This window comes from Rhopalosiphum padi, chromosome 3, assembly GCF_020882245.1.
Source record: "Rhopalosiphum padi isolate XX-2018 chromosome 3, ASM2088224v1, whole genome shotgun sequence".
Classification (NCBI taxonomy): domain Eukaryota; kingdom Metazoa; phylum Arthropoda; class Insecta; order Hemiptera; family Aphididae; genus Rhopalosiphum; species Rhopalosiphum padi.
In genome coordinates this window covers 16,882,901-16,909,946 of record NC_083599.1, presented here as the reverse complement: position 1 = coordinate 16,909,946, position 27,046 = coordinate 16,882,901, and the positions used below count along the sequence as shown (strand labels likewise).

At 25.2% G+C, this 27,046-nt stretch overlaps 1 protein-coding gene and 1 non-coding gene across 2 annotated transcripts; both read right to left on the bottom strand.

Annotated features, from left to right (window-relative positions):
• Positions 1-14,812: 14,812 nt before the first annotated feature.
• Positions 14,813-14,885, bottom strand: Trnar-acg (transfer RNA arginine (anticodon ACG)). Its single transcript has one exon. It is a non-coding gene; the product is annotated as a tRNA-Arg (tRNA).
• A 4,929-nt stretch (positions 14,886-19,814) lies between these two features.
• Positions 19,815-26,414, bottom strand: LOC132926814 (uncharacterized). The gene is made up of 3 exons (XM_060991220.1): positions 26,284-26,414; positions 25,204-25,468; positions 19,815-20,098 (listed from the first exon to the last, which is right to left on the bottom strand). Exons 1-3 carry the CDS (start codon positions 26,327-26,329, stop codon positions 20,065-20,067), a joined length of 345 nt encoding a protein of 114 aa, XP_060847203.1. The 5' UTR covers positions 26,330-26,414; the 3' UTR covers positions 19,815-20,064.
• Positions 26,415-27,046: the final 632 nt, after the last annotated feature.

The window sequence follows — 27,046 nt, the reverse complement described above, 5'->3', positions numbered from 1 at the left end:
GGCTATGATGCGACGACGGCGGAGGGATGGGATCCCGCTGCCGCCACCGCCGCCGGTTCGGTCCGGTGTCCACGTGGTGCGTGCCGCCCGAAATGCACCACCCTCGCCGCCGCTGCCAACGGTCGCCGCATGCCTCGTGTGTTTACAATAATCCTCCGTCCCCCAGTCTACCCACTACGACACACTCACACACAAACACGCGCCCCCGCGTGTGAAACGAGAATAAAATTGGAATTTGAAAATGTCGTCGTCGTTATTATTATCGAGTTAAGTTTCGAGACGGTAAAATACGTCGAAGTGCGATTTTTTTGTTGCGAGTTATATAACATTAACGTACCTATAAGCGCGTTAAAATGCAGATGGACTTGGTCACTGCGCGAGTCGTTATCCTATATGACCGCGCGACGAGTTAAAGATACATAGGTATATAACTATAATATTATTATCATTCCCAAAACGCGATTAATAATTATTGTTTTTTTTCGAGTATGATATTTTATTTTAAACAATAATTTCTAGGTCTCGATGAAACCACCCCGTTCCTTGCAGCATATACACCACGTGTTTTAATATCACCCATATTATAGTGTGTGTGTGTGTGTGTGTTTTGTTCGTCACATAATAATACGGCTGTTGTAGGTACCTCACCGAGGTTTTAATGCAACCTTCCGGTACCTACTCCCCCCCTTCTCGCGTGTGTGCTCTCGTACGTGGTCGACGAATGACGTCGATTGTACTTTTTGTTTTACGACTGTTGAAACGGAAACGCGACAACTGCCAGAGTATTGGTTTGCACTAACCACCTAGGGTGCGATTCGACATTCAATGGTTTTCTTTAAAACGTTGAATATCTATACAACTAAAAAATGCTTATTTATATATATATATATATGTGTTTACATGCGCCTAAATTAAAACCTGAGAAAATATAGTGGCACCACCAAACACCACCCTATTTGTACCGCTACCACGGATATGAATAATTAATGTAAATTGTTATCGATATATCAGTTTTAAAAAATATAATAATGTATTGAAATCATTTATTTTATAACTTAATCGAAGAATATATATATATGCTTATGGTTTTTCAATAATAATTTAAATAAAACAATTGTTCGTGAAATTATTATTACACATAGGTTGCAGTTACGATATTAAGAGAAAATAACAGATATTGTACAAGTATACTATACCTATAAGCCATGACGGCTTATTTTTTTATACTTATTTTCAACAAAATCGTGACCGATTAGTTAAATTACACTTGACTTGTAATTGAATTATAATTTTTAAATAAATGTTATTATACTTATTAAAATAAATTATATAAACAAAACACGAATTAAAAGACACTTAACTAATAATATTTTCTAAAATACTGTGTCTTGAATTTCATTACATTATTATTAAAATATAACCACAAATATCCAACATTATCGGTCGCTTAAATCATGTCGGCTATTTAGAGAGAATCGTTAGCGAAGGTTTCGCTGCATATTATTATTATTTTTTAATTAGGCATACAATTAGATATAAATGCATGTAAAAAATTATAAAATTAGATTGTAGTCTATTACTCATAAATTAAGCAATAACTTTTTTCTATCGGGATTTGGGATAAAATATTGCGGTTTATTTACTTAACATCCTTGAAAAATGTTTAATTGTGCTGCTATTACGCTTCTTAACGTTATCAATTAAGTGTTGATCTCAAACAAATATCAAATTGTATACCTTTTTTTTGTGTACACATTACGATAACATCCAAAGAACTTTAAAAATAAAAATACATTTTCAGTAGAGGTGATTATGTATTGGTACTAACGTGAAATTGTTCGACTTTCTATGACTACGATAACTTAATTCGCAAGTCATAACCGATCAAGTAGCCACACATGCAATAGAGCTGCAGAAACTCGAGACTTTTAAATTACAGTGATACAGATTTTCTAGATACATCAGGTTCTTTTTTTTATTACATCAGCTGGTTCTTTGAGATACGGATTTAACCATTTAACTATAGTATAATAATATCAAATACACTAGGTACAAACTTACAATAAAAATTAATATTAAAAATAATAATAACAATATTAGGTACTTATAACAGGCTTTGTATTGTGTCTTACGCGTGTCTTTAATAAAATAATAAGGTAAGCACAATTTACAACAATAAAGCCATTTCATTTTAATTGGTTTATGCACATTTAAGGTTTTGAATAATATGACCCTTTAATCAATTTTACTATACCATCAATATTCATTATGTCCTATGTTCATTCCTAGGACATATTATAAAATGAAAACATTAAATAAATACCCAGCATAGATTTGCTGTGTTAAATTATATCAAACATAATATTATCTTACATTCAATATTTGTACACATTTATATTATAACGTGTATAACCGATTATCTAACCAATTTTCAAATATTTTATTGTTTCAACTTTATATTTTATATACATTTTGTGTAGAAAATATATATAAGAGTATAAACAAACTTAATTATGTAATTGTAACTAATACAACCGCATATTTTCGTACCAGGCGTGGTGTGTAAATTGCATTAAATACTTACGCGAGCACTTACGGTAGTTAAGCCTACGCCAAATGCCCTTAAAATAATTCGATTATCTTTGAATAGTTTAAGTTAATTTTTCTAAGATTTCATCTGCTGTGCATAGTGTGAAATATTGAATGACTAACTTCGTTATTCGCTATCATTTTTATAGTATTATCCAGTAGATTATTTCATCCACTCTAAATCCACATATTATTTTGATTTACAATATTACACACTTTGTACTTGTATAGACTGTAATATTCTTAGCTATATATCAAGTTACTATAAACTGATGTTTAAAATGTATTTATTAAATTTAGTTTACTATGTATTAAAGTATATCTACTAACCAATGATCATATGTCTCGTTTAAAACGAGATTATCCCTTTTTGAGTACCGTGTCCTCTTGTACTGACAAACTTTGAACGGAATGATTTTTATTCAGTTTTTAGTCTATAAAACCAGTTAATTCTGTTATCTCCATATTATTATACTTAAAAGTATATATGCATAAAAGCAAAAAACCTGTGTAAGGAAAAAAATATTTTTACTGTTTTACATTATGTCATTATTTAAACCAAAAATTAAAAGTTGTTATAGAATAAATAATAGTTATTGTATAATGAATTTCGAGCTACGACTAAAAAGTTATCCGAAATAAACATGAGATATGATCTATATTGACGTAATCAAAATTTAAATATAAAAATTACTATCCAATTTTTGTAAGTTTTTTTTAGTGTTAAGCTAAAATTATTTGTCCCATTTTATTTTATTTTTTATGAAATATATAGTCACCCTAAGTTAGAGTGTAAAAATACGTAGGTAAAGTCTACCATGAATTATGATAATATTCAAAATTTCAGAATACACAACAAGTGTTTGTTATGAACAAATTACCGTTTTAAAATATTCTTCTCTCGACACTCAATAAAAATAAACAAATAAAAACTAATAACTCAACTGAACTATTAACTTAATTTCTTATAAAACAATAATTATTATATAATTCACAGCCATTTCGTAAAAATAATTACAAATATAATATTCACTATTCAGATACTAATAAAATGTAAGACTATCAGTTTATGATTTTTGTTATATTAATACTATTATAGTAACTAAAAGAACACCTTATGTCTTATAATACTTATTTAGTTAGCTCATGATTTTTAACTTAAAAATATTCGTAAAGTAAACCGTTTCAACTTTCAACTCAATATCATTATACATTATACATAATATTATAGAACAATAGGTAATGTATTTTTGAATTGTTTTATTGGACATTTGGATAAATTCTACAAATCTCAATAACTTTTTAACATTTAAATTGTCAGTAATATAATATCAAATAAAGTATTATAATATAAGTATCTACCAATATCCCAATAAAGTAAAACTCTGCAGTACCACTTACTCTTGGTTACGCATTATCTATAAATTAACAACAAAAAACAGTTGATTTATAATTGTTTATGCACTTTATATTTTTATTAATTTATTATTTGCTTTATCGTATTACCTCGTAGTTAATACGTACAATATTAATCATAAAAAACGTATAATTTACAATAATAATAGTACAAAATACATATTATGTATATTAATAGAATTTATTTAATCTGTTTAGTAAAATTTGAAAGTTTTTATTTTCGAGGAATCATTGTATTCACATTTTAATAAATAAAACTACCTTTACAAAACTGCATAATAGAATGTAGAACCAATTTTTAATGTCAAACAATCCATGTAATAAATAATATTATGACTCGTGACTTTGTCATGTTTTTATACATTATGGTAAAATGTATTAGAAAATAAAATAATATTTTTTTGTCACTCGTATGATCAGAATGAATTATTTACATTTTATGAATTTGTAAATAACAGTGAAGGGAATAATGAAGAGCTTCTTAGAAATCTTATTCATCATAATGAGTAATGACAGTGCGACGGTACGTGAGATAATTTGTTGAGAAGGGTGGCGGTCTTCCGGGAATTAGAGCATCGACGAAGAGTGTAAACTATTATTAATCATTTTCTTTTGCTAGCATTTTTTTTTAATTTCAATAGTTAACAACTTACTATAAGCTAACAACTAATAAGTAAAAATAATAAAATTAAAATACATTGAAATAATAATAATAATAAAAAAAAAATTTAGTATAAAAACTATAAATATTGAATTGAATTTGTTTTACTATTTGAATCATTTCACACTACGTTATTTATGAAATATAAATCACCAAATAATTTACAACAAAGCTATTTTTTATAATAATTCATAATATAATATAAATATATATATATATTATATAATATATAACATCGTGTATGCATATAATATATTGATGAATATTTCTTTATGAATGTGAAATTTATTTATTTTTATAAATTTAATAATATCCAAAATAATAATAATTTAATAAGATAGTATTTCATAATCTATCTATCCTATATCTTTATGTTTAATCAAATTCTATAATTTGATTAATTTAAAGTATATATTAATATAATAATAATAATATGATAAATCTCTAAGAATAGCTAATATTTATATTACTCTTCATACCTGTTTATTAATTTTTCAAACACTAAATTGAGTGTAGGTTTATAGTTAATTTTATATAAGCATCTACTGCATTTAGTATATGCAACTGTAGTGTTTTTGAAACAATGACAATGTACCCGTAGATATTTCTATGATACTCGTAACGGCATAGCATGGTTAGTAATAAACTTGTTAAAAATATGTGGTACTTAGAAATAATATTTTAGCTCAGACATGGTATAATATGTGGGATTGTATTATGGACCGACTAAAATGCATTTTTGCTACCCTCTTATATTTTAGGGTTAGTCTTAATTGAACTTTCCCTTGAACTATAAGACTAGATATACAAGCTATACCCAAGTATATCTACCCTATTGTTGGCCCGTTCTACGAGATTTTTAGATTTATATCGAGTTGTTATTATTTTTTTTTTTTTGCAGCGTCCCTACTGGGCCGGCATATGGCTACGTCCTACGAGTTAATTTTGTTTCGCAATCAAAAGTGACGGCGGCGTTATAAATCGTACGTATGAGCTCGACGGGAAGGGTTCCTATACACACTATACACAGCAGCTATCCGTACGACGCAAGACAGCGACAATGCCGCGCGTACAAATGCATTCAATATAGGGTCGCGGAATGTCTTCTTTTCAACTTACTCCGATAAAATCCAAAAGATACTAACCCCTCGAAAAGATTAAAAAAAAAAAACCATCGCATAATAAGGTCTCAATATTTTGATGATGAGGGCACATAATATATATGCACGCATATAATATACATATACAGCTGAATAATGGGGTGCAATCAGTCTGCAACCACAAAAAGCTGACAACGGCATTATAACTTTACCCATTCGTATATGTTCAAAATAGTACATTTGCAACGCGTAAATAACACATGATCACGTTCGATTCGTATTGATCTACCCTTATACCTAAAACGAGTATACTTTTTTTTTAACTACTGCTCACTCAAAACAATATTTTTATTTTTTTACAATTCAACAATAGGTTACAAAATAGTATATTTTAATATGTTTTCAAGTTATAAATATAGGAAATCAGCTTTATCCAATCAGCGGTAATATAAACTATATAGTATATATTATAAATTATACCATAACATTAAGAATTTAATATCACTGTAATAATGTATAATATACATAGAAGCTATTAAACCAACACATACAAATCGATTTTATCATAAACGTTATGACCGGTCAGCTTTTATATTTATCTATTTAAGTGTACGTATTTTTTTTAGTATAATAATGTGTATACGCGTATTATATTACACTAGCTGTCTAGCTAGCTGTGAATATTCAAAAATTCTTAATAACTTTTTTTTGTATATAATTCAATTGTTTTTCTTTATACATACCTAATTTAAAATAATATAAAACTTATTTCCTTTCATATTTAGTGACACTCATACTATAGTATGGTTGGCACAAAGTCCTTTAAAAAAATTCCTTGTAATAGTAATACACCCCTTCGAAATTGCACTGCGAATAACATCTCCTCGTTTGATAGTGACACACACCATTTTATTCCCTTGGCGGTTGTTTCCTTCGCGTAAAATTAAACAACAAAAGGTCCTGTTCTTTGTCTGGGTCGTTTTTTTGGTCTTCATTCAAATTGACAATCGTTTATCATTTCAGTTACCCTAACATCGGGCGTAGTAGAGTCATACACACACCAAAATATTCTAAAAATGGTACGATTTTTATTCAATTTATTTTAAAAAGGATTTTGTTACAAACTTAATTATTTTATGTACTCTTTCAGGTTCAGTTAATACAAATGACAAAGAAAAATGTGGTTTAAATATAGTTAACAGCTAAAATTCAATCTAAAATATTATATTTATATTATATGTATCATAGGCCATATGGAAAATTAGTTTTTTTGCAAAAAGACTAGGCTCTTTGCAATGGGATAGCCCATTTGCGAACTACTTATTCATTACTTATTAATTTTGTAAAATAGTTATTTCTATCTCATAGAAATACTAATTTTTAGATTTTCATTTAACTTTAAATTTTAAATCATTTTAAGACTTTTGTAAGTGACTTGTCATTAATGACACAAACAATATCTGACTCGACACCTTTTGCACATATTACTTAGCTGTAATAACACCCACTAATTTAAAAGTCAGAGCTATCAGCGACAGCTGTCATACTATGTTGATCAATACATACTATTTTTTTAAACTAGTTAGATACCTAGTATCTACTTGGTTTATTTACAACTTTCAAAAGAAAAGTTTTATAAAATATTACCTAAGCAAGAAAATCAATAAATAAATCTATACTAAATTAAAATCTGTAACTATTTCAATATTTTAGTAATGGAGGTATTATAATAATAATATAATACCTCAAAAATTATTATAACTTACTATTTGTAGGGAATACTAAGTCAAGTATTGATGTTTTAAAATTCAAATATGATTATTAATTATGACTGAATAATAATATACTGCAATATTATACCTATTGCAATAAATGCAATTATAACAATATAAATCACTATTGAACCTACTATGAGTAAGATATTAATATTCACTTAATCTTACATAATCTACTAGTATATTTTAATAATAATATTTTTCATGATTTGAAGTTTTATAAAAGAATGTGTTCAAATTTCTACAACAGAATGACTTAGTACTTGCTGCGCTAGTAGAGATGACATCTTACAAAAGTTTATACAATAATAGAATTTTATTTAATGGTAATTGAATGTAATAATAATATTTATAATACATTTTGCACATCAATATAATATAATAACAATCAAACAACTAGTCAAATATTCAACAACTGTACAAAATTAATGAGTAATAACTTATTACTAATAAGTAATGAATAATAATGTTACATGTTACATTTATGTTACATATATTGTACTGTGTTATTATCAATAACCCTTAAAATAAAATAATTAAAATGATTATAGTATTATTTTATTATTATAGTCATTTACCAAAATGATTGTAGTTCTTAAAAGGCCTAACTGCTGTTAGTCTGTATGCAATGAGCCTGAAAATCAGCAAGCTGTTTGGAAAAATAATAAGTAGTTCGCAAACGGGCTACCCCATTGCAAAGAGCCTAGTCTTTTTGCAAAAAAAATAATTTTTCATATGGCCTACGACATATATATAATATTATATACAATATATTTTATATAAATCTTATGGTTTCATTAAAAAAATCATTTTTCAAATTAACGAATTCAAATAAATTTATACAACTTAATTTATAATTTGTTTGGAAAATGAACTAAAGTTAGATCTATGTTGAGGATTTAGCAATTTAGTTGACATCATACATGAGCTACTTAAATACTAATTCAAAAATGTTATAGGTAAGCTAATTTATAAATATTGATTTTTAATTATCAATAATTATATTATCTTATCCACTATATATAAATTCACATTTCATATTACCAAAACAATACGGTTTTATTTGATATTAAAGAAACTTAAATTTAAATAATTAAAACTTAATCGTCATTTATTTATCATATGATCAGCGATTTTTCAAAATTCACACGTATATATGAAATATATTTATTAGAATATAAATGTAATGACTAATAACAAATTAAATCATGTTAATCATTAACTAAATATTTAATATACAATTAATTCAAATTTTTATGTTTATTATTTGAAATCTTCTTACGACATTTATGTGTGGTATATGATAAAATATTTATGTAATGAACGCTTTAAGTAAAAAAAAAAAAAACCTAACAAATTATTTATAATTTTTGCTTTTAAACGTAAATTTCGTTAGAATATACATTTTAAAAATAAATAAACACACAAAACACATAAGACTTATTATTTATACATAATGCATTATTTAGAAAAATATGTATACCATTATATTTTTCAAATTAATTAGTTTCAATTTTACATAACTCGCTTATTTTACATCTCAATAGGCAGTTTTACAAAATTAATTAGAAATGTATGCTATACAAGACCTTCTGCAGTAACAAAAACTCGAATGGAAAATTAAAATAATATTATTAACATTGCAATAATTTAGATAAGTACATAAATAAGTTTCTGGGTATTTCAAAGCACAAGGAATACCTACTACAAGTACAAGCTGTTCCAGAGGATTATACAAATTGTGGAAATTGAACGAATGGACCGCACTGAATTTCATATAAACGTTCGCGTATTACTTTCATCTAAAAGTTAACCAACATTCATTACCCTCAAAGTCTGAATTATGAATTAACGTCACACCTGGGGGTCTACTGTCGTCAGTTACTCAGATGAATTTAGTTAGTAATGTTATTATTACTTCGTGATGGAAAACTTTGTTCGTGGTAGTATCTTTGAATGTGTCAATTTACGCGGATATTAAACACGTGTACATTGTGGCAAATTATTAACATTCGAAGCTATAAAATTTAATTTAATATCTTAAATGTAAAATAGGTAAGTAATGAATAGTAAAGTTACATCAGCATGTACGAGTACAATCATATATATATATATTATATTAAGACGATTGGTTATTGGTCCACAGTCCACACATCTAGCTTTACTCACATATTATAATATTATGCCAGTATCGAATAGATTTTATAATTTAATTTAATTAGTATTTGAAAATGGTTGAATTTAATATAATATTTGTAAGTTACTTTTTAAATATAATGTCTATGATTACAAAATGTGTGTTTTTATGTTTATGTATATATTATGAGGGTTACGAAAGCAGACAATTTTGTCTAGGCACAAAGATTCGCATAAATAAGTTTATTTTATATATAATATAAAATGCATACTATAAGTATTTATAATAATTGATAATTTTTTTAAAAAAACGTATGTGGTAAAAACATATTTTTTATTTTCTTCTTTTTATACGAATAAAATTATAGATATTAATAATATTATTATCTATCATTAATTATTTACCTATTTACAAATTTTTTGGGCATTGTGCACTGTGCAGGTATTGTTTTTTTTTATTTTGTTTAATTTGACAAAGGAATTGTACGCGTGTATTGTTTTTTTTAAGAACCTATGCATGAATACTAAATTAATAATATGGATGAATCATATTCCGTTCTATAATTTAGTGTAAAAATTATTATTAGTATTTTAGTAGTTTATTATTGGTAATAACTAATAAGTTATCATTAAAATAAGAAATTATAAGAGCTAATCTAAAAAGCAAAATTCAGTCGTAACTATTATTAGTTCCTTCTCATAATTTCCTTTTGTCATAAATTAGGTAATATCGAAAGGTTAAATTAAAGCCTTTAACCACATATAAAATAAATATTAATGTATTTACCTATAATAGCTAAGAATTTAGAACAAAAATATAACCACGACTAAGTTCATATATGTAATAGGTATGTACTATGAATTATGATAATGTTATTAAATTTGTGTGCATTGGTATTCGATCTACGCAATTTTAACTTCATTTTTTGATTTTAACTTTTCAAAAATATTTAATGACATATTGACCATATATTTTATGATATTCTCAAATGCATGTCCTTCGCCACTCTAATTAAACATTAACACGTTTCCCCAACTTAAACGAATTGAATTATTAATAGAAGACGGAAATTTAAGAATTGCTTCTATTCACCACCTCCATTCAACCTAAATGTAGTACTGTAATATCCAATTATCTCTTACTCCCCACAAATCAGCGGATTAGGGCGGTTATTGAAGGAAATTGGAATCAACGAGGAAATTATGTAAAATGTCATTACTCGTAATGAATATTTCGGTAGCCACCAATCTTGCACAATTATTCGTACAATTACAAGCGACTATTTACCGTTCTCCTGCTGTGAAAACTCTAAATGTTCCAGTAACTTTTTTAACGGAAATAAAATATCGAAATTTCTTTAAATGTATGTAATATACTTAAAATATATTAGTTGTATTCAATTAACGTTCTATAAATAGTATACCTTGGAAAAATTGTTAATCATCAGTTAAGCTCTATATTAACTGCCAATAAAATACAATTTAAAAATCAAACCACTATAATATTATGTCACAATTTTTTAATTTTCAATTTATTTCTAGAACAATTATTTGAAGAACTTGAATAATATATATATTTTATAAATAAATTATCATTAAAATATATTATTGTTTTAATGATTAAAAAAAAGGTTAATTCCATTTAAAATTTTTATTTGATTGATGAGTTTTACAAAAATAAGCAAAATGCTGGTCATGAAAATGTATTCACACATGTTTATCAATAATTATATGTACGCGCGCGCGTATACCATACTCTACATGGAGAGTATTTCCAATTCCAATTGTTTTGCTATATAGGTAAACAAGACAGGCCCAATTCCGGACGTTCAAGGGGTGATAAATTAGTTCGCATTATGCGATACCAGATTATACGGGCGACCAATATTAAGTTAATGACATCAATTTGATGGATGGTCTGAAAATGTCGCGGACAGCCATAGAAAGATCTCTCTGCACGTATAAACGGCTTCCATTGTGATATTGGATTGCATTGTACTGGACTGCAAGTGCTGTTTCGACCAGAGGGAAAGGTCATCCGGGCCATAGTTTGGAAGGGGTGGTGTAAATGGAGATGAGCGTGTAAGGACATCGCTGGTTGCCGAGAAAACGTCGGGTCAAAGTACATTTGTAATCAATCAGTAGTCCTTTTGGGTAGACGGCCGAATGCGTGGAACCAGAGATTTGGAAAAACTTGAAGGGGAGGTACGATCTCTAGGTGTTATTTCTTATCAAATCCCAGTCACGTCATTCGCACTACACCCCTGCAGCGGGACTGTGTGTGGTTTCGTCAAAGTCGTTTTCGACTGTCTTCCGAAAGACCTTTCTTAACCCAACAATTAGAAAGGGTCGTTGTTGTGCTTTTTGAAAGTAATTAAACCCAGCAATATCGTTTATGTTTCTCTAGACTTTATAGAACTCACTATTGACATTCAAATTCTACTGTGACAGTCAATAGATAATAGTCCAAACGTGAGTTAAATATATAGTTACATACCTAAATATAACACAACTTGGGCGATTTTTTAAGTATTATTTTTATGTAAATAACATTATCTATTTGTATGTTCCTACATTTTTTTATATCTGGTTGAACACATTTTTAAGTAAACTACTATAATTTAATATTTGTATCGATCTTATAAGTTTAAAATAACTTAATATAATTTTCGGTTATTAAATAATAATCAAATAAACTTGCTAAACTAAACGTGTCTACCATATTAATATGTTTTGTTGTTTTTGTTTTTATTGAAAATACATTCCTTACATCACTCAATATCTATTATGTCAATCCTAATTTACAATATGATGGTTTAGGTAAAGTGAATAAAGACAATTTGGAAAGGAAAGGATATATATTATACTGAGATTGGTATGTCACGCATATATGTGAACCTAATGCGTATAAGGTACTATACTAAATATTATTGATCTATTCAATATTCAACTGTGCTAATATTTTTATTGAAGAAAATTATTTCTATACAAATGATGGCTTTAGTATCAAAAATATAATATTTTATTTTGATTAAAATAATTAACATTTATCAAAAAAAAATTATTTTAAATTGAAACTTCCGTTTGATTATATTTTAATATAATATGGTTTTCATAGATATTATTGTCGTCAATAAATTGGCTTGCTTATTATATTATATACACAAGTTGTTAATACTACATTTTCTATATTTTTGAATAAACGAAAAAAAGATCATAAATAGTTGAAAATTAATTATATACGATATACCAAACATATATGACATATTGTATATAAATTAAAACAAATTATAAATATATTTCATAGTATTTAAGAGTATTTAAGAGTATATTTTAAGAGGTCTTTAATAAAATGCTAATAATTTAATTAAAAACCTATTTGTTTAGTACCTATATAAATTTGAAAACGTAAATAAAGGTTTAACGTTAAAATACATATATGCGCTCGTTTCAGTGAATACACTTCTACACTACATGAAATAGTTATTTCTACATTGTGCATTGTATTGTAAAATACTGTATAATCCTATTGTACAATGAAAATATATCATTCTACTATACAATTTATCTAATTTATTTATTGAGTTAAAATGATTGCAAGAGATAAATAGGTATTCCTTATTTTTTAAATTAAAAACCCCATCTTTTTTATCATAACAAACATCATCGTTTAAGTTTATAAAATATTAAAAATGTTATTGTATTTTTATTAAAATTATTGTAAAATAATCGAAATTTATGTTTCAATAAAAATTAAACAAATATCAATAGAATTATGTACATAATTAATTATAATGACAAGGCCTAGATTTTAATGCAAAGTACATTCATTTTTGGTAAGTCACAGGTAATGCTTTTTAATTTCAAAATTAAATATTTTTGTATGATTAGATTGATTAATTCAACTTCAAAAGTGATGTTTTTCGCTAGTCAAAGCCCAAACTCACCGTCAAGGCATTTATTAACCTTTTAAACAATTTAAAGACATTATTGTAGTAAGAATACATATTTTTAATCATTTTTAGGGCATTTAAATATGGGCCTTATAACTATAATGTGTAATAATTGATGAAAGAGGAAAATTAATGCATTGTTTCAAGCAGGTGTTTAGTATTTACTAAGTATCATATGAGTAATAAGTTAGTCAACTCAATCTATTCCACGATAGTATAGAAAAACTATGGCTAAAAATTCAATGTTTAAGACTTCAAAAACTTGAAAACTACATACAATCACAAATTTAAATTTAAATTTTTAATTAAATTAAATAGATTTAGGTATTTAATATCAAATACATAACCAGACGAACTGAATAATATTACGATTGTACGGTAACACACGTTTAAAAAAACGTTTATTTTCATACTCGGGGAACGAAAGTAATGTATAATGATTTAAGTGTCTTTCTTGAAAATTATAAATTTATTATAATTTAAATAATCAATTGCAATCAACGGAAAATAATAAAATATAATGTTATAACAAAAATAGCTACACTCCAAAACACCGATTTTAGCAGCATTATTAACTACAGAGACATCTTGTGTTGAATTTTCCGTGTACCACTACTAGCTTCAAATATTTAGTAGTGTACAGGAGCATTTAATCGCAATTTAAGAGTAAACGATAGATGTCGATAGGTTAAAATATACAAATATTCTTTAATTACTGTTATTACAGTAACAGTTTACCGTACTAATATGTATTGGAATAATGTATTTAGTTATTCACTTGATTTATTATTAGACATAAGTGGATACTGTTTCACACATCACATATTAATAATTATTTTGTTTTCCTCACACAGTTAGGATAAACACGCACAGTTGTGTTTTATACTGATACTTTTAGCTAGATTTTAAATATTTGAATTGCTTTTCAGGTCAATTAAGACCTTGTTTTTTTTCTTGATTTGAACAGTTCGGAATACTATTTCAATAACATTACAAAACGACAAAACTGCACTAGTCGAATATTATGAAATAATTCAAATACTACTGTAATAATGTAATAAAAACATTTAAAATTGAATTCCACTGGGTTGGGCTCACTATCAAGTTATCAAACATTTAATGTAATAAAATATTAATTGTTAACCTTTATTATAAAATAATAAATAATGCAAAAAAATCCGTCGACCCTGCCAGGATTCGAACCTGGAATCTTCTGATCCGTAGTCAGACGCGTTATCCGTTGCGCCACAGGGCCGGTTGCTTTCACCAATCGTTTTTTTATAATATAAACTATTTCATAGTATATTATTTTTGTCATTAAATAAAATAATAATAGTATGACACAAAAACATACTCCTATAACTATATTGATTATATTATTATGTAATTTAATTTTCTGGAAATTATAGATAACATTAAGATAGAAACACATAGGTATAACATTGTTACGAGAATTATTTTCGTATATTAGGTACCTACTTAATTAAATTGCACAGCAAATTACCTTCAAAAATTGATGTTAAGTTATATTATTTCTAAGTCCTAAGTTAAATACCGTAAAACAGGGTAAATTGTAACATCATAGTGAAATACTGAAATACAACAACTCCCAAGGAATTTATTATCAAGCATTGTGTATATTAAGTAATTAAAATATTAAAATATTAAGTATTTTGCTATTTATAAATCTATGTTTTTCTATTAAATTATAATATAAATGATAATGAGTTCATAAAATCAAAGATTTGGAAGGCACCTAAGTTTTTTTATTTATTAACCTCAGTTAAAAAAGTTATAGATTTTATACATTTTTTACAACCAAATAGTTTGTAAATAATAGCGATTTTAATGAATTTGAAAACATTGAAATGTTCATAAAAGAAATTGAGCGTGTGGAACTTTTATATCTTATAATAGCTACAATAATAATATTAATGAGGAATTTTATACTTATTAAATTTTCAAATTTCTTAACTGAGTAAAAGTTGTTATCGTTATTAATAGAAAATTAAAATTAAAACAATCGAAAATATTAAATTTTTATAAATAAACAAAAAGTCCAAGTACTCGAAATATTTTGAAAAATTATACCATGTACAATGTACATTGACCTATGTCCTATAGGTAGCGTATATTTTAAAAATATTTGATGACAATTTTAAGTATTTCATTTTTTTTTAAATTACAACAAAATAAAAAAATCGTTTGAGGAGAAATAGTTATTTTACAATACGTGTCAAATGTCGTAGACTTTTTAATTTAAAATGTTGAAACACTCATAAAAAATAAGTGAAAATCTCCAATCAACTTTTTATAAATTATAATCATACTAATCATAGATAAATGAACTTATGAAAATTCTTGTAAAATATGTAAAAAGGAAAAATATTAAAATTTTAAAATCTACAAAATAATTGATAAAATTCATAATTTTAATAAATTTCATTAAGATTCTAACTTTAAAATTGAAATGCTCATCATTAAAAACTATTATAGATAAAAAAAAATGCCATTAATAGTTAAAACAATAAAATTATAATTCAAGCTTTTCGGCAAAACGGAACCTAAAAAAACCTAAAAATTAAAAGATGTCAAATATCTTTAAATAACTCAATAAGAGTCCAAATATTTTGAATATAATATATAATATATCATCATATTTACAAAATGTTAATTTAAAAATTTGGACATTTCATATTTGGGTGAAACGTTTATATATTTATTGACAGATATTCGTTTTTGAATTACACAAAATGTCGAAAATAAGTTTTACGTAAGAATTCCTGTTTACCCCATCATTAAGAACATTATTGATGCATTTTTCAATTTGACTTCTGATAAGTACCAATTAGATTTAATTTGCTACCAAAACTACTACTAAAATGTATTTAAAATATTATATGTTTCTTTGTTTAACAAGACGTTAAACTTTTAGATACATATTATGTCATATATATCACTAATTTAAAATGACTAAAAATAAAACTTTTTTGACAAATAGCTAAATTTATACAAAAATTTTATTTTCAGAAAATCAAATTGATATAATATATTTACATTTTACATCTATTATCAATTGGTTTTTAAAATATATTAAAAAAAAAAATGTACATAATGAGTATTTTAGTAATTTTACTACCTATAAAAAAGTTATTTAAGTAACCTTGTAACAGTTTTAACTTCAGTTAAGATACTCTCAAAACTTCATATAGGTAAACTAACTACTTATAAGTATACCTATCTAGTTATATTTAAAAATAATGATAATTAGTTAATTAAACTTTAACCAAACTATAACTCTTAACTATTATAGGTAAGCAATTAGCCAATACTTACCCTATTTAAAATGCTCACTGCTGTCCAATTTTATTTATTATTATTACTTAAATATGTTTATAATCTTGATAACTTATAACATAGGTACTAATGATAAGAAAAACAGTAATAATATTGAAAACATTGTTAAAAACTATTTTATTACCAATTGTTTTAATAACGAATTCTTCAGTATTTAAAAACATGTTTTATATTAAATTGTTTCATTATTTATTATTATTTTTAATACAACTTATAATATTCAATACTTCACAACAAAAAATATTAATTATTTATAACTTATAAGGATCAAAAATTATGGTTGACACAACTTTTAACTGCTAAGCTCTATTAAAAAGCCCCGCCGAAATTGAAATAGGTTTCTTCTGTCTATTTTCAAGGTTAGATATTTTTTAAACACTTATTTTTGTAAGTTAAAATGGTAGATATATTATTGTAGTTATATATAACTAGACCTATACGACTATATTGACTACTATCTATACTTATTATTAAATCTAACAAAACATAAAAAAAAAATATTTAAAATAAATATGTATAGTTTAAGTGTTTAGTGTTGTACCTATAACCTATAGGTTATATCTAAAAGGGAAATCGTGTTTAATAAATGGTAAGTGTACAAAAAATAAAACTAGATAGGTAACAGGTAAGTATTTCTTTAAAATCAGAATGTAAATAAAATATCAAAACTTAACTCAACCACCTCGACCTCTTTGGTTCGTGTCTCGCAATACACAAATGATTTATAAAATGTAGTTTCTATTTTGAATACCTATATAGGTATATCGTATATTATAATATATTATATATTATTTTATACTATATATATACAGTAAAAATCTTTGGATGTGTAAAAAAAACACTAGCTTAATATTATATTTAATATATATATATTTTAATTATTTTAGTTTTAAGTTACTTACCTATATGGTTCAAGGGCGCATACGGCGGTCCTAAACGGGCGTAGGGCAGTATATATAAACGAATAAAATAAACTAATAAGAATAGTTAGGCATAGAAATTGTTTTATTATTAGTCAACATGAAAATAAGTTGTGCACAAACATCAGCCATACTGATGAGTAGTGATTGGTCGTATTGTTTTTCTTTTTTCACTCATTATTAATTTCTGGAAGAAAAAAAAATGTTTAAAACAGTAGACGTGGTAAAAATTATGCATAATTTTGATCGATAGGTACTTTGATAACGATGCATTTGCACTGATAATTAAAATAAAACATAATATGTACTACAAACCAAAACGTATTTTTGAAGTGATATTTATTCATTTGAGCAATAAAATTTCGAATCTAAAATGTGTAACTATTAAAATGTAAAAACTAATTCCGATTGTTAAAATTATTATAATATTTACCTGCAGTAATACCTATTTTATTTATTTTTTATTAAAATATATAGTATAGTGTACATGTTCTGTTGGGTACGTTGTACGTGGTGTCGTGGTCTCCGTATCACAAACTTGACAAAGTGTCAATATTATAATTTATACAAAGTAGTAATACGAGTACATATCAAAACAAAATAATTGTATTATGAACGTTACGACGACGTACTAACGACAAGTAGCAAGGAACGGTAAAACCGTTGTAGTAGATACAGGCAGTACGGCATATTAATTTAAAAATAAGATGACTTGGTGACTAGTGTTATCATAGAAACTGTAGTACGTACTCAGTAATTAGCTTTGATTTTAGATTATTATATAGCAGATATCTTTGTATATTGTATGTGTATTGTGAACACTGGAGTTCAAAATCAAATAATTAACCGGTTGTACATAAAATGTTGCATTGTTGAATCCGCGGAAACCGTGATGGCGTGATCACTATAATTTCAATAAAATAAAAATGAACAATTTGCAATAGACAAATAATTAAATGTTCATAGTAAATACAATAACGATTCTCTCTTGATAATTTGCATGAACAGTATTTTAGTCACAGTTAATTACAAATGGAAATTTGATAACTTTTTTTGTGAACGGGAGAGGCGCATTGCTCCTATTACCCCCTTGTATTTTACCCCTTGATACGGCTTTACCTGTATAATTTCATTCATCATTAATGAGACCGTATGGGATGATAAGAATACTATTATACCTACTGCCAACAATTATATTAATCAATTTATACTTTTGTGATTCCGTAGCTTAATATCTGTATAAGAAAACGAAAAAACATACGTATAAATAAAGAAGCTTAAGAGAACGTATATTAGAGTAGCCAGTAGGTATAATAAAATTAATAGTTTTGGGACATTTATATTATAAGCTATAGCATTAAAGTCCAAGCATTGCAAACAGTATCTAGCCTAACAATAATACCTATATATTGCAGTCTAACCACATGATGGTTAACATACTTGTATCTAGCTATATAGTTATATGGATCTTTTGAAATTAAAATTAATTTCGCTACTATAGGAAATAAATATTTTATTATTAATCGGTACAAATAATATAGTTTTGTAATAGTATTTATTTTTATATTATAGACCACAGCTGAAAAATATACCCTAATCCAAACACTGCCCAAAAGTGAAAAAAAAAGTATCTATAAGCTCAAATACAATATATTATATTAAAAAATAATTAAAATAGAAATTAGAAATTATAGAATTTACTTTAATAAAACCAAAGATATTATCAATTACAATTTTACATTAATTAATTTAAATATACTAAGATAAAAAATTAAAATTTGAAGCCTTTATTATTTAAATAGCTCTTTCTAAAAATATAAATTTTCTCAGAGTACATGAATATGTCTACGATTACGAAAGAACTATTAATTATAATAAACATAAAAATACTAATAATATAAAATAAACATTTCGATAAAATATGATCGTACCTAATTGTTAGAAAAAAAAATAGAAATACACAATATTTGAAAATTTAATATTACGTGTGTCAAATTTTAAACTGAAAGTTGAGTAACAATTAAAATACAATGGGTTTTAATTATACTGAATCATAAATTACAACTTTTAACTTTTATCCCATTAATAAGAAACAAAAGACAAATAAATAAAATAGATTTTGTTTTTTTGGATAGTTACGTCAACAATATATCTTCATTATTCTTCTTTTGCAGGTTCCCCTACCATATTCCTAGAAATAAAAAAAAATAATAGACATAAATAAAAAAATATTAAATAGACAAAAAAATTAAATTTTTAGAAAATTTTCAACCCTTCTTATTTTTTAAGTGAATAATCAAATTTTTTTTTGTGAAGCTATTGCCTGCCTATTGACGCATTATCTTATGATAATTGATTTCTATACTTTTATAGTTTTAACCATTCACATGTCACAACGTAAATGAATTCATCGCTAGTTCTATTTTACACTTTATTTTTCATATTAGATAATATACAAATCATGAACCGGTTGTGAGCTTGTGACTAGCAGTAAAACGTTATATTATTTATTCATCAGATTTTATTTTTGTTCTTTTTACCTGCTTATACCTATACTTTTTATGTTTTCAACATACTGTCACAACTATATATCAACGCATCTATCTATACCTACCTAAATATATTGTTAGTAATTATTATAATATTGAATTTCAGAGACAGTAACTAACTAATATGCATAATATAATATACTTTCTAATCTACTGCTCTAAAAGAAATATTTTTCAAAATCAAGTTATACGAGTATAATACTACCGTCCGTAATCCATCCTATTTTAATAGCAACTAATCAATTAATTGATTATTATTTGTTCTATTCTACACTTTTAAAATTAATACTAAATTAAAAATATATAGATACTACACCCTAAGTATACAAAATACTGAATTTTTGAAAATTTTGAAATTTAAGATTATCGAATTTAGATATTTAAAGAAGAACTAAAGATAATAAATATAAATTATAATAATTTATTTAATTTTTTGTAAATAAGTAATAACATAATTGCTAATATTGTCTGTAATTGCACTTAATTGTAGTCCACTATAATAATTATCGTAGTAAGTCACGTTTCAAAGCCACAAATTTAGTATAGATACAAGTCGTTTTTAGATTTACATTGTTAAAGTTCATACGCAACGTCAGCATTACTATGCATTTTTAGTTTTAATTCATGTTTCTATCATATAACTTCTAAACACTAATAAATAACTTCAATAAAAAATTGTATACTCGACGTAACTACATATAAACCTTCGTATACTGACATGGATAGTTACCTACCATGTGCTCAAACGTTCAATCAAAAACGAAATATTTTTCAGACATATTATGATTTTATCCCCAAACGTGTTATCATTATACAAATATCAATTAGTTAGAAATATTAAATAAATTAAATATATAATATATATAATATTAACAATAGTTTTAGTGAAAAATTTAAAAAAATGGCCTATAAATTATAATATAGGTACACATGGAAATGTTGAAAGATAAAAAAAAATTGACTTATTATTTTTGCTTTTACAAAACATCTTTGTCTTACACAAACTAGCTAAAATTCGCTATCAAATAGAATATAGAAATTATCCGCTCGAATAATCTATAGTAATTCTAAAATCTAAGTAAAAACAATACCTGTGCTCAAGTAAGCTAAAAAAATGAACTCAAATTACCTATGGTAAGTACTAGGTATATTAAAAGTAGTTCATAAACGATGACTGATAAAGTGATAAATGATAATACAAAATGTAAGCTCCTAACTTTAATATAAGGAATGCATTTTTTTTTTTTAAATAAAGAAACTTGTTAATGAAAATCAAAATTTTAAAATGCTACATTTCACTTTCGGACTTTCCTTATGTTTTCTTAGTTACAAAGAAAGGATAATTGTGATATTAATTTTTATAGAGCAAAAATTATTTTAATTAAGATGAAATACGAGTTTATGAAATAACTTTTATTTTAATATGAGTAAATGATAACAATTATAGGTGGATTAAATGCATTCAAGTTTAAGTTTCACTTATAAAATTTTATTTCCCATTATTATATTGCACTGAAATAAATCTGTTTCGATAGGTAGTGTAGGAAACATTTTAGACAAAGATAATAGAAAAATAGACAGTATAAATAACAATGGTGGTTCATAGTGACATTTTTTAACAAATAATTTTGATAAAAATTGTTTATTATTATTATATTCAAAAAATGCTACCTACTTATTGACTATAATCAAGCCTGTGTGTTTTTCAGTAAATCCACAACAAAACGATCGGCAGTTCTAACATAAAGATTCATTAACTTAGCTTTAAAAATTACTGATAAATATCTCAATTTAATTTATTTTTAGTATCCTCCTGTGTACACTAGCTTTGATAATGACGAAGTTAAGCATTTTTCATTTAAACAATTGTAAATTCACAACACTTGTTAATCTTAATTTTGATTTTGTGAAGGTTTTAAGTAGGTACTATAGATATACACAAAACAATAATACGTATTTTCCTTTGTATCTATTATATTGTTATATAATATTTTGCATATTTCATTAATTTTTCCTACTTTGAAAAAAAATGCATGTTTACTAATTTTTTTTTTTATTGATCTATTCCTTTAACCTAACCTATTATGTATTTTAAATAACATTGACTATAAAACTTAAAATTATTTAATGCAGGTATTTATTGTCATCATCACAGTCACGAATTAATTTAATGACAAGGTACGATGCTCGTTAAATTTCTATCACGCTAATATGCCGAAATACTATCTAATCGTTTTATTTATTGTTTATTGGTTGGTAAATTTGTTGAACACAGTTTTTTGCCATATTTTAAATATTATAATTTTTTTATATTTAATATGTGTTTTTATACAAATTATCAACAATAATAGATATTTTTTTATTTTTTATTTTTTATGTATACTTCGTAATTTTTTTAGTGTATATTTTACCTATTTTAACTCCTATTACTTCCAAGCCCAGCCCTGATTATGTAATATTATTAAGATACGATAATCGATAATACAGTTTATTTAACCATATCTATACCTACAATCTACATATTATTATATTATAAATTTACAAACATATACCTACCTACACCATCGATTAAAAATACATATAATAATGGATAAATTATGATTCTATTCATTTTTTTAAATTACAAAATAAGTATAAGTTATACAAGAACTAGAATATTAATATAAAAATAGTATAAAATATATGAATAATATTGATAAAAATATATACTTACTTAGTACATATAAACGGTCACTTATCAAATATATTGAAAGTGTAGAAGTGTATATGGTATTTTTATAATTTATCCATATTATTAAGTAGGTGATTATTTATTAATTATTAGTTTTATTAATTTAGGATACAGCAGAGTTTGAATCTGAAACCATGCTGTGGATTTCTATATTAAATATAATCAATTTTAAATAACTATTTTTTTATGCAGATATTAAAATAATTATTTAGATTTTAGGTTCATTACCTATTAAACAAAAGTCAATTAAAATAATTTTTTTTATGAATAACATATTAGTGTAATTCAAATATACCACCTTTAAGCTACATGATGTATTAAGTATATAAGAATATAAATTGAAGCTAAGACCTAAGTTAGATATTTTAATAATTTTTGAAAAATTTTACAAATAAATTGGTAAAGAAAATTATTATACTTGGCTGTTTTTTTTTAATTTATAAATTATAATTTTTATGCTATCAAATATTACAAACACTACAATACAATTATTTAATTCATAAAATTAGTAATCACCATTTTAAGAATATAAATATAATATATTTATTACATTAATTTTTATTAAATCTCTAGAATAGCTCTATAAGCCCACTATAGACTATGTAAGACCAATACTTATTAGTTATTTATGGGCCTAATGAAAATAAAAATATACTGCAAATGTTAGTATCAAATACTTAAGTATTTCATTTACATATTAAGTCATTGAAGAGCACATAATTTTATTATTTTATAGAATTGGTATAAAAGTGGTATTTATTATTTATAATATTTATGATATTATACTATTCATAGTATATTATTAGTTTTATTGTGGTTGTCCTATATTTACTAGACAATAAACCTAAATGATTATTTTAATAAAATCTGCATAAAAATAGTTATTTAAAGTTGATTAAATTTAGTGTAGAAAATTACAGAATTGTTTTAGATCCTAACACTGCTAAATATACTCTAAATAAATAATAATAAGTATTAATTAGTAAATCATTAGGTACTTATTAATGTGGATAAATTACAAAAATATCATAAGTTTATATTTCCATAAATGATAATTAAACAATATATTATGTAAAATCTCATGCGAAAAACAAATTTTGCACTACATAATACTAGTATTATAATTTAAAAGTTGTTTTTAAAAGCACAAGTCACCAATTTATAACCACCCCTCGATAAACCAAGGGGCGAAGATTTTACGAAGTATTATTATTAGATTATACATTATTTTGTATTCCTAACCAGCCTATCCAATACTATGCTGTAAATATTTGTTAAGGTAAAAGTTTCCGGGAAAAGAATTTAAAAAAGGAGAATAGGTATACCTACTTAACTTATGACCTTTCAATTAATATTAATATACACAACATTCGATTTTCACTAACAAAAATCAAAATTAAACTATTAACCACTTAAATTGCATACACAATGTTCAAGAATGTTTGATCAAGAACTGTACAAAAAGTATTATTATTGTTAGATTAAAAAGTAAAGCATAATACTATGATATCTTATTGGCAATATAAAAAAAAAAGAAAAAAATCAGCACGCAAACAAAGCAAAACTTATGAATAGAATAGTAAACACTGATATTTTATTTTTATCGGATACGCACACTAACTGAAAAATACTTATGGGTAGGCGACTAATGGTTTAGGTAAAATGTACAACGTACAATGTACAACGTACAATGTACAAAAATACACATTCTACAGTTTGTACATAATAGCCTTTATCCATTACATTGATAAAGAGTATGAACTATGGACTACAGGATTAAGGAAATTATATTACACTCTATCTTTTTGGATATTTTAGTTTATACCACTATGATTAATTTGTATTATAAACTCTCTGAGATGTTCTGTTGGATTGTTGAAATTAGAACTAAGCATATATATTTCTTACATTACCTAAACTATAGTTTGTACCTATAAATTACAAGATATAAAACGCTTATAAATTATGTAGCAAATATAGATTAAAGTACATTAAAAATAAGTGTTTTATATATACCAATAAAATGGAGTAATATTCCAGAAACATAATAAACACCTAGTGACCGGATTACTTAGGATTATTGATGGTTTTACTAAATAATCCGGGACCGGTGGTTCTAGTTTTACTTTGGTGACTTCCGGGCATCCATTTGGGTTCATGCAGTCATTTTTATTAACTGATTGCTTTTTTTCCAAATCACATGGCATACAACTACCTTCTGAACAAGGACCAATCATTGGATTGCATAATGCTGCACGTGCAAAGATATTCAATTCTGATCCTACATATAATAACAAATCAAAATATTAGTACATTATAATATAAAATATACCTACACTATCGAGTAAAGTCTAGCAGCTATTAATTATTATATGGAACTTTTGGTAGATATAATAAAATACAAGTAGCTTAATTGAAAATATAATAACGTAAACATTTATGGAATTTCTTATACTTACTCGATATTTTTTAGAAAATTAATACAAATTATCCACGAGTATATTAATAAGATTACGTTTAACTACGATAGGTTTAGCACTTATTTATAATATTAATAGTCAATGGAAGTATTAAATAATTAAAAACTTAACAACTTTAATAATAAAAATAAGTGAATCTAATCAAAACATTTATACAAAACATAAATGTAGTTAAATATATTTTTATTCATATGAAATTGTACCATAGACTTAACATTTATAACAAAAACTAATGAAATTAATAGAAAAATGAAATCGAAGTTAGTAATATAGAAATAATTGACTCAAACATTTAAATTAGATAATCAAATATTTTATAAAATATAGTTTTTTATAAAATTAATAAATTGTTATTTTTACATTGTTTGTGAGAGAATAAATAGAATTTATAAGCAAACAAAATTCAACTAATTCGAACATCGTAAATAGGTGCGCCTATAAAGGTAGTAATATGTTTTACCGTAGAATCATTTAAGTTAATTGAGATTTAATGATTTGAAAAAAAAATATTTGTTTTTTTTTACTAGTGCAAAAAACATAATATGATACATGATATTTATAGCACGGATATAATATCTACTTAAGTCTTTTCTAAATATCATTATTAAGTACTAACCTGTGATTAATATAAAAACTAAAATATACATGGTGAATTTGCTCATGGTTGAAATCAGGAGAAGTTATTAAAATGCTATTTAATTCTTCGAATCGTCAAAACAGAATGACAACAGGTCACGTCGACTGCTGGATCATTAATGGGAAGATCGATGGCATAGCGCTAGGGTCAATCGTACTAATTTGGTACTACTGCGTCAACCTATACTCATACAGGCTATAATATTGTGACATAAGAATGCAAACGACGGTGATAGTTGGACAATTAGCATGTATACAAATTATTTATTGACAGACCACATAATTATCTTATAATGTTTACATAGGCACATAGCATTCCAATAATTCACTAAAAATCAGTAGGAAGGAACGTAATATGCATTCAATCTCTATTTATTCTTCGAACCCGTGTCTATGATGGTTTACCTATAGTATTCGAAATAATAGCAAACATTTAGTCTTCAAGACGGAAATTCATACAATGGCATGTATCTAAAGAAAATATTTGATTAAATTTAAAAACTGATAGTCTTGTATTTACTTACGTTAAATTTTAAGCTAGGTAAAAATGTTTTTCTTATCGACTATTTCTGGTTAAACATACCTAAATCATATGAGACATTTAAATAAGTAGGTAAATAATACCATGGTTTTAAACTTTTAACAATGAATACTTAAATGTTAATAATACATTTTTAATTGATGTAGTTTAAATTATAAAACTTCCACTTTTGATTTTTTAAATTCGCAGATATGGACAGTTT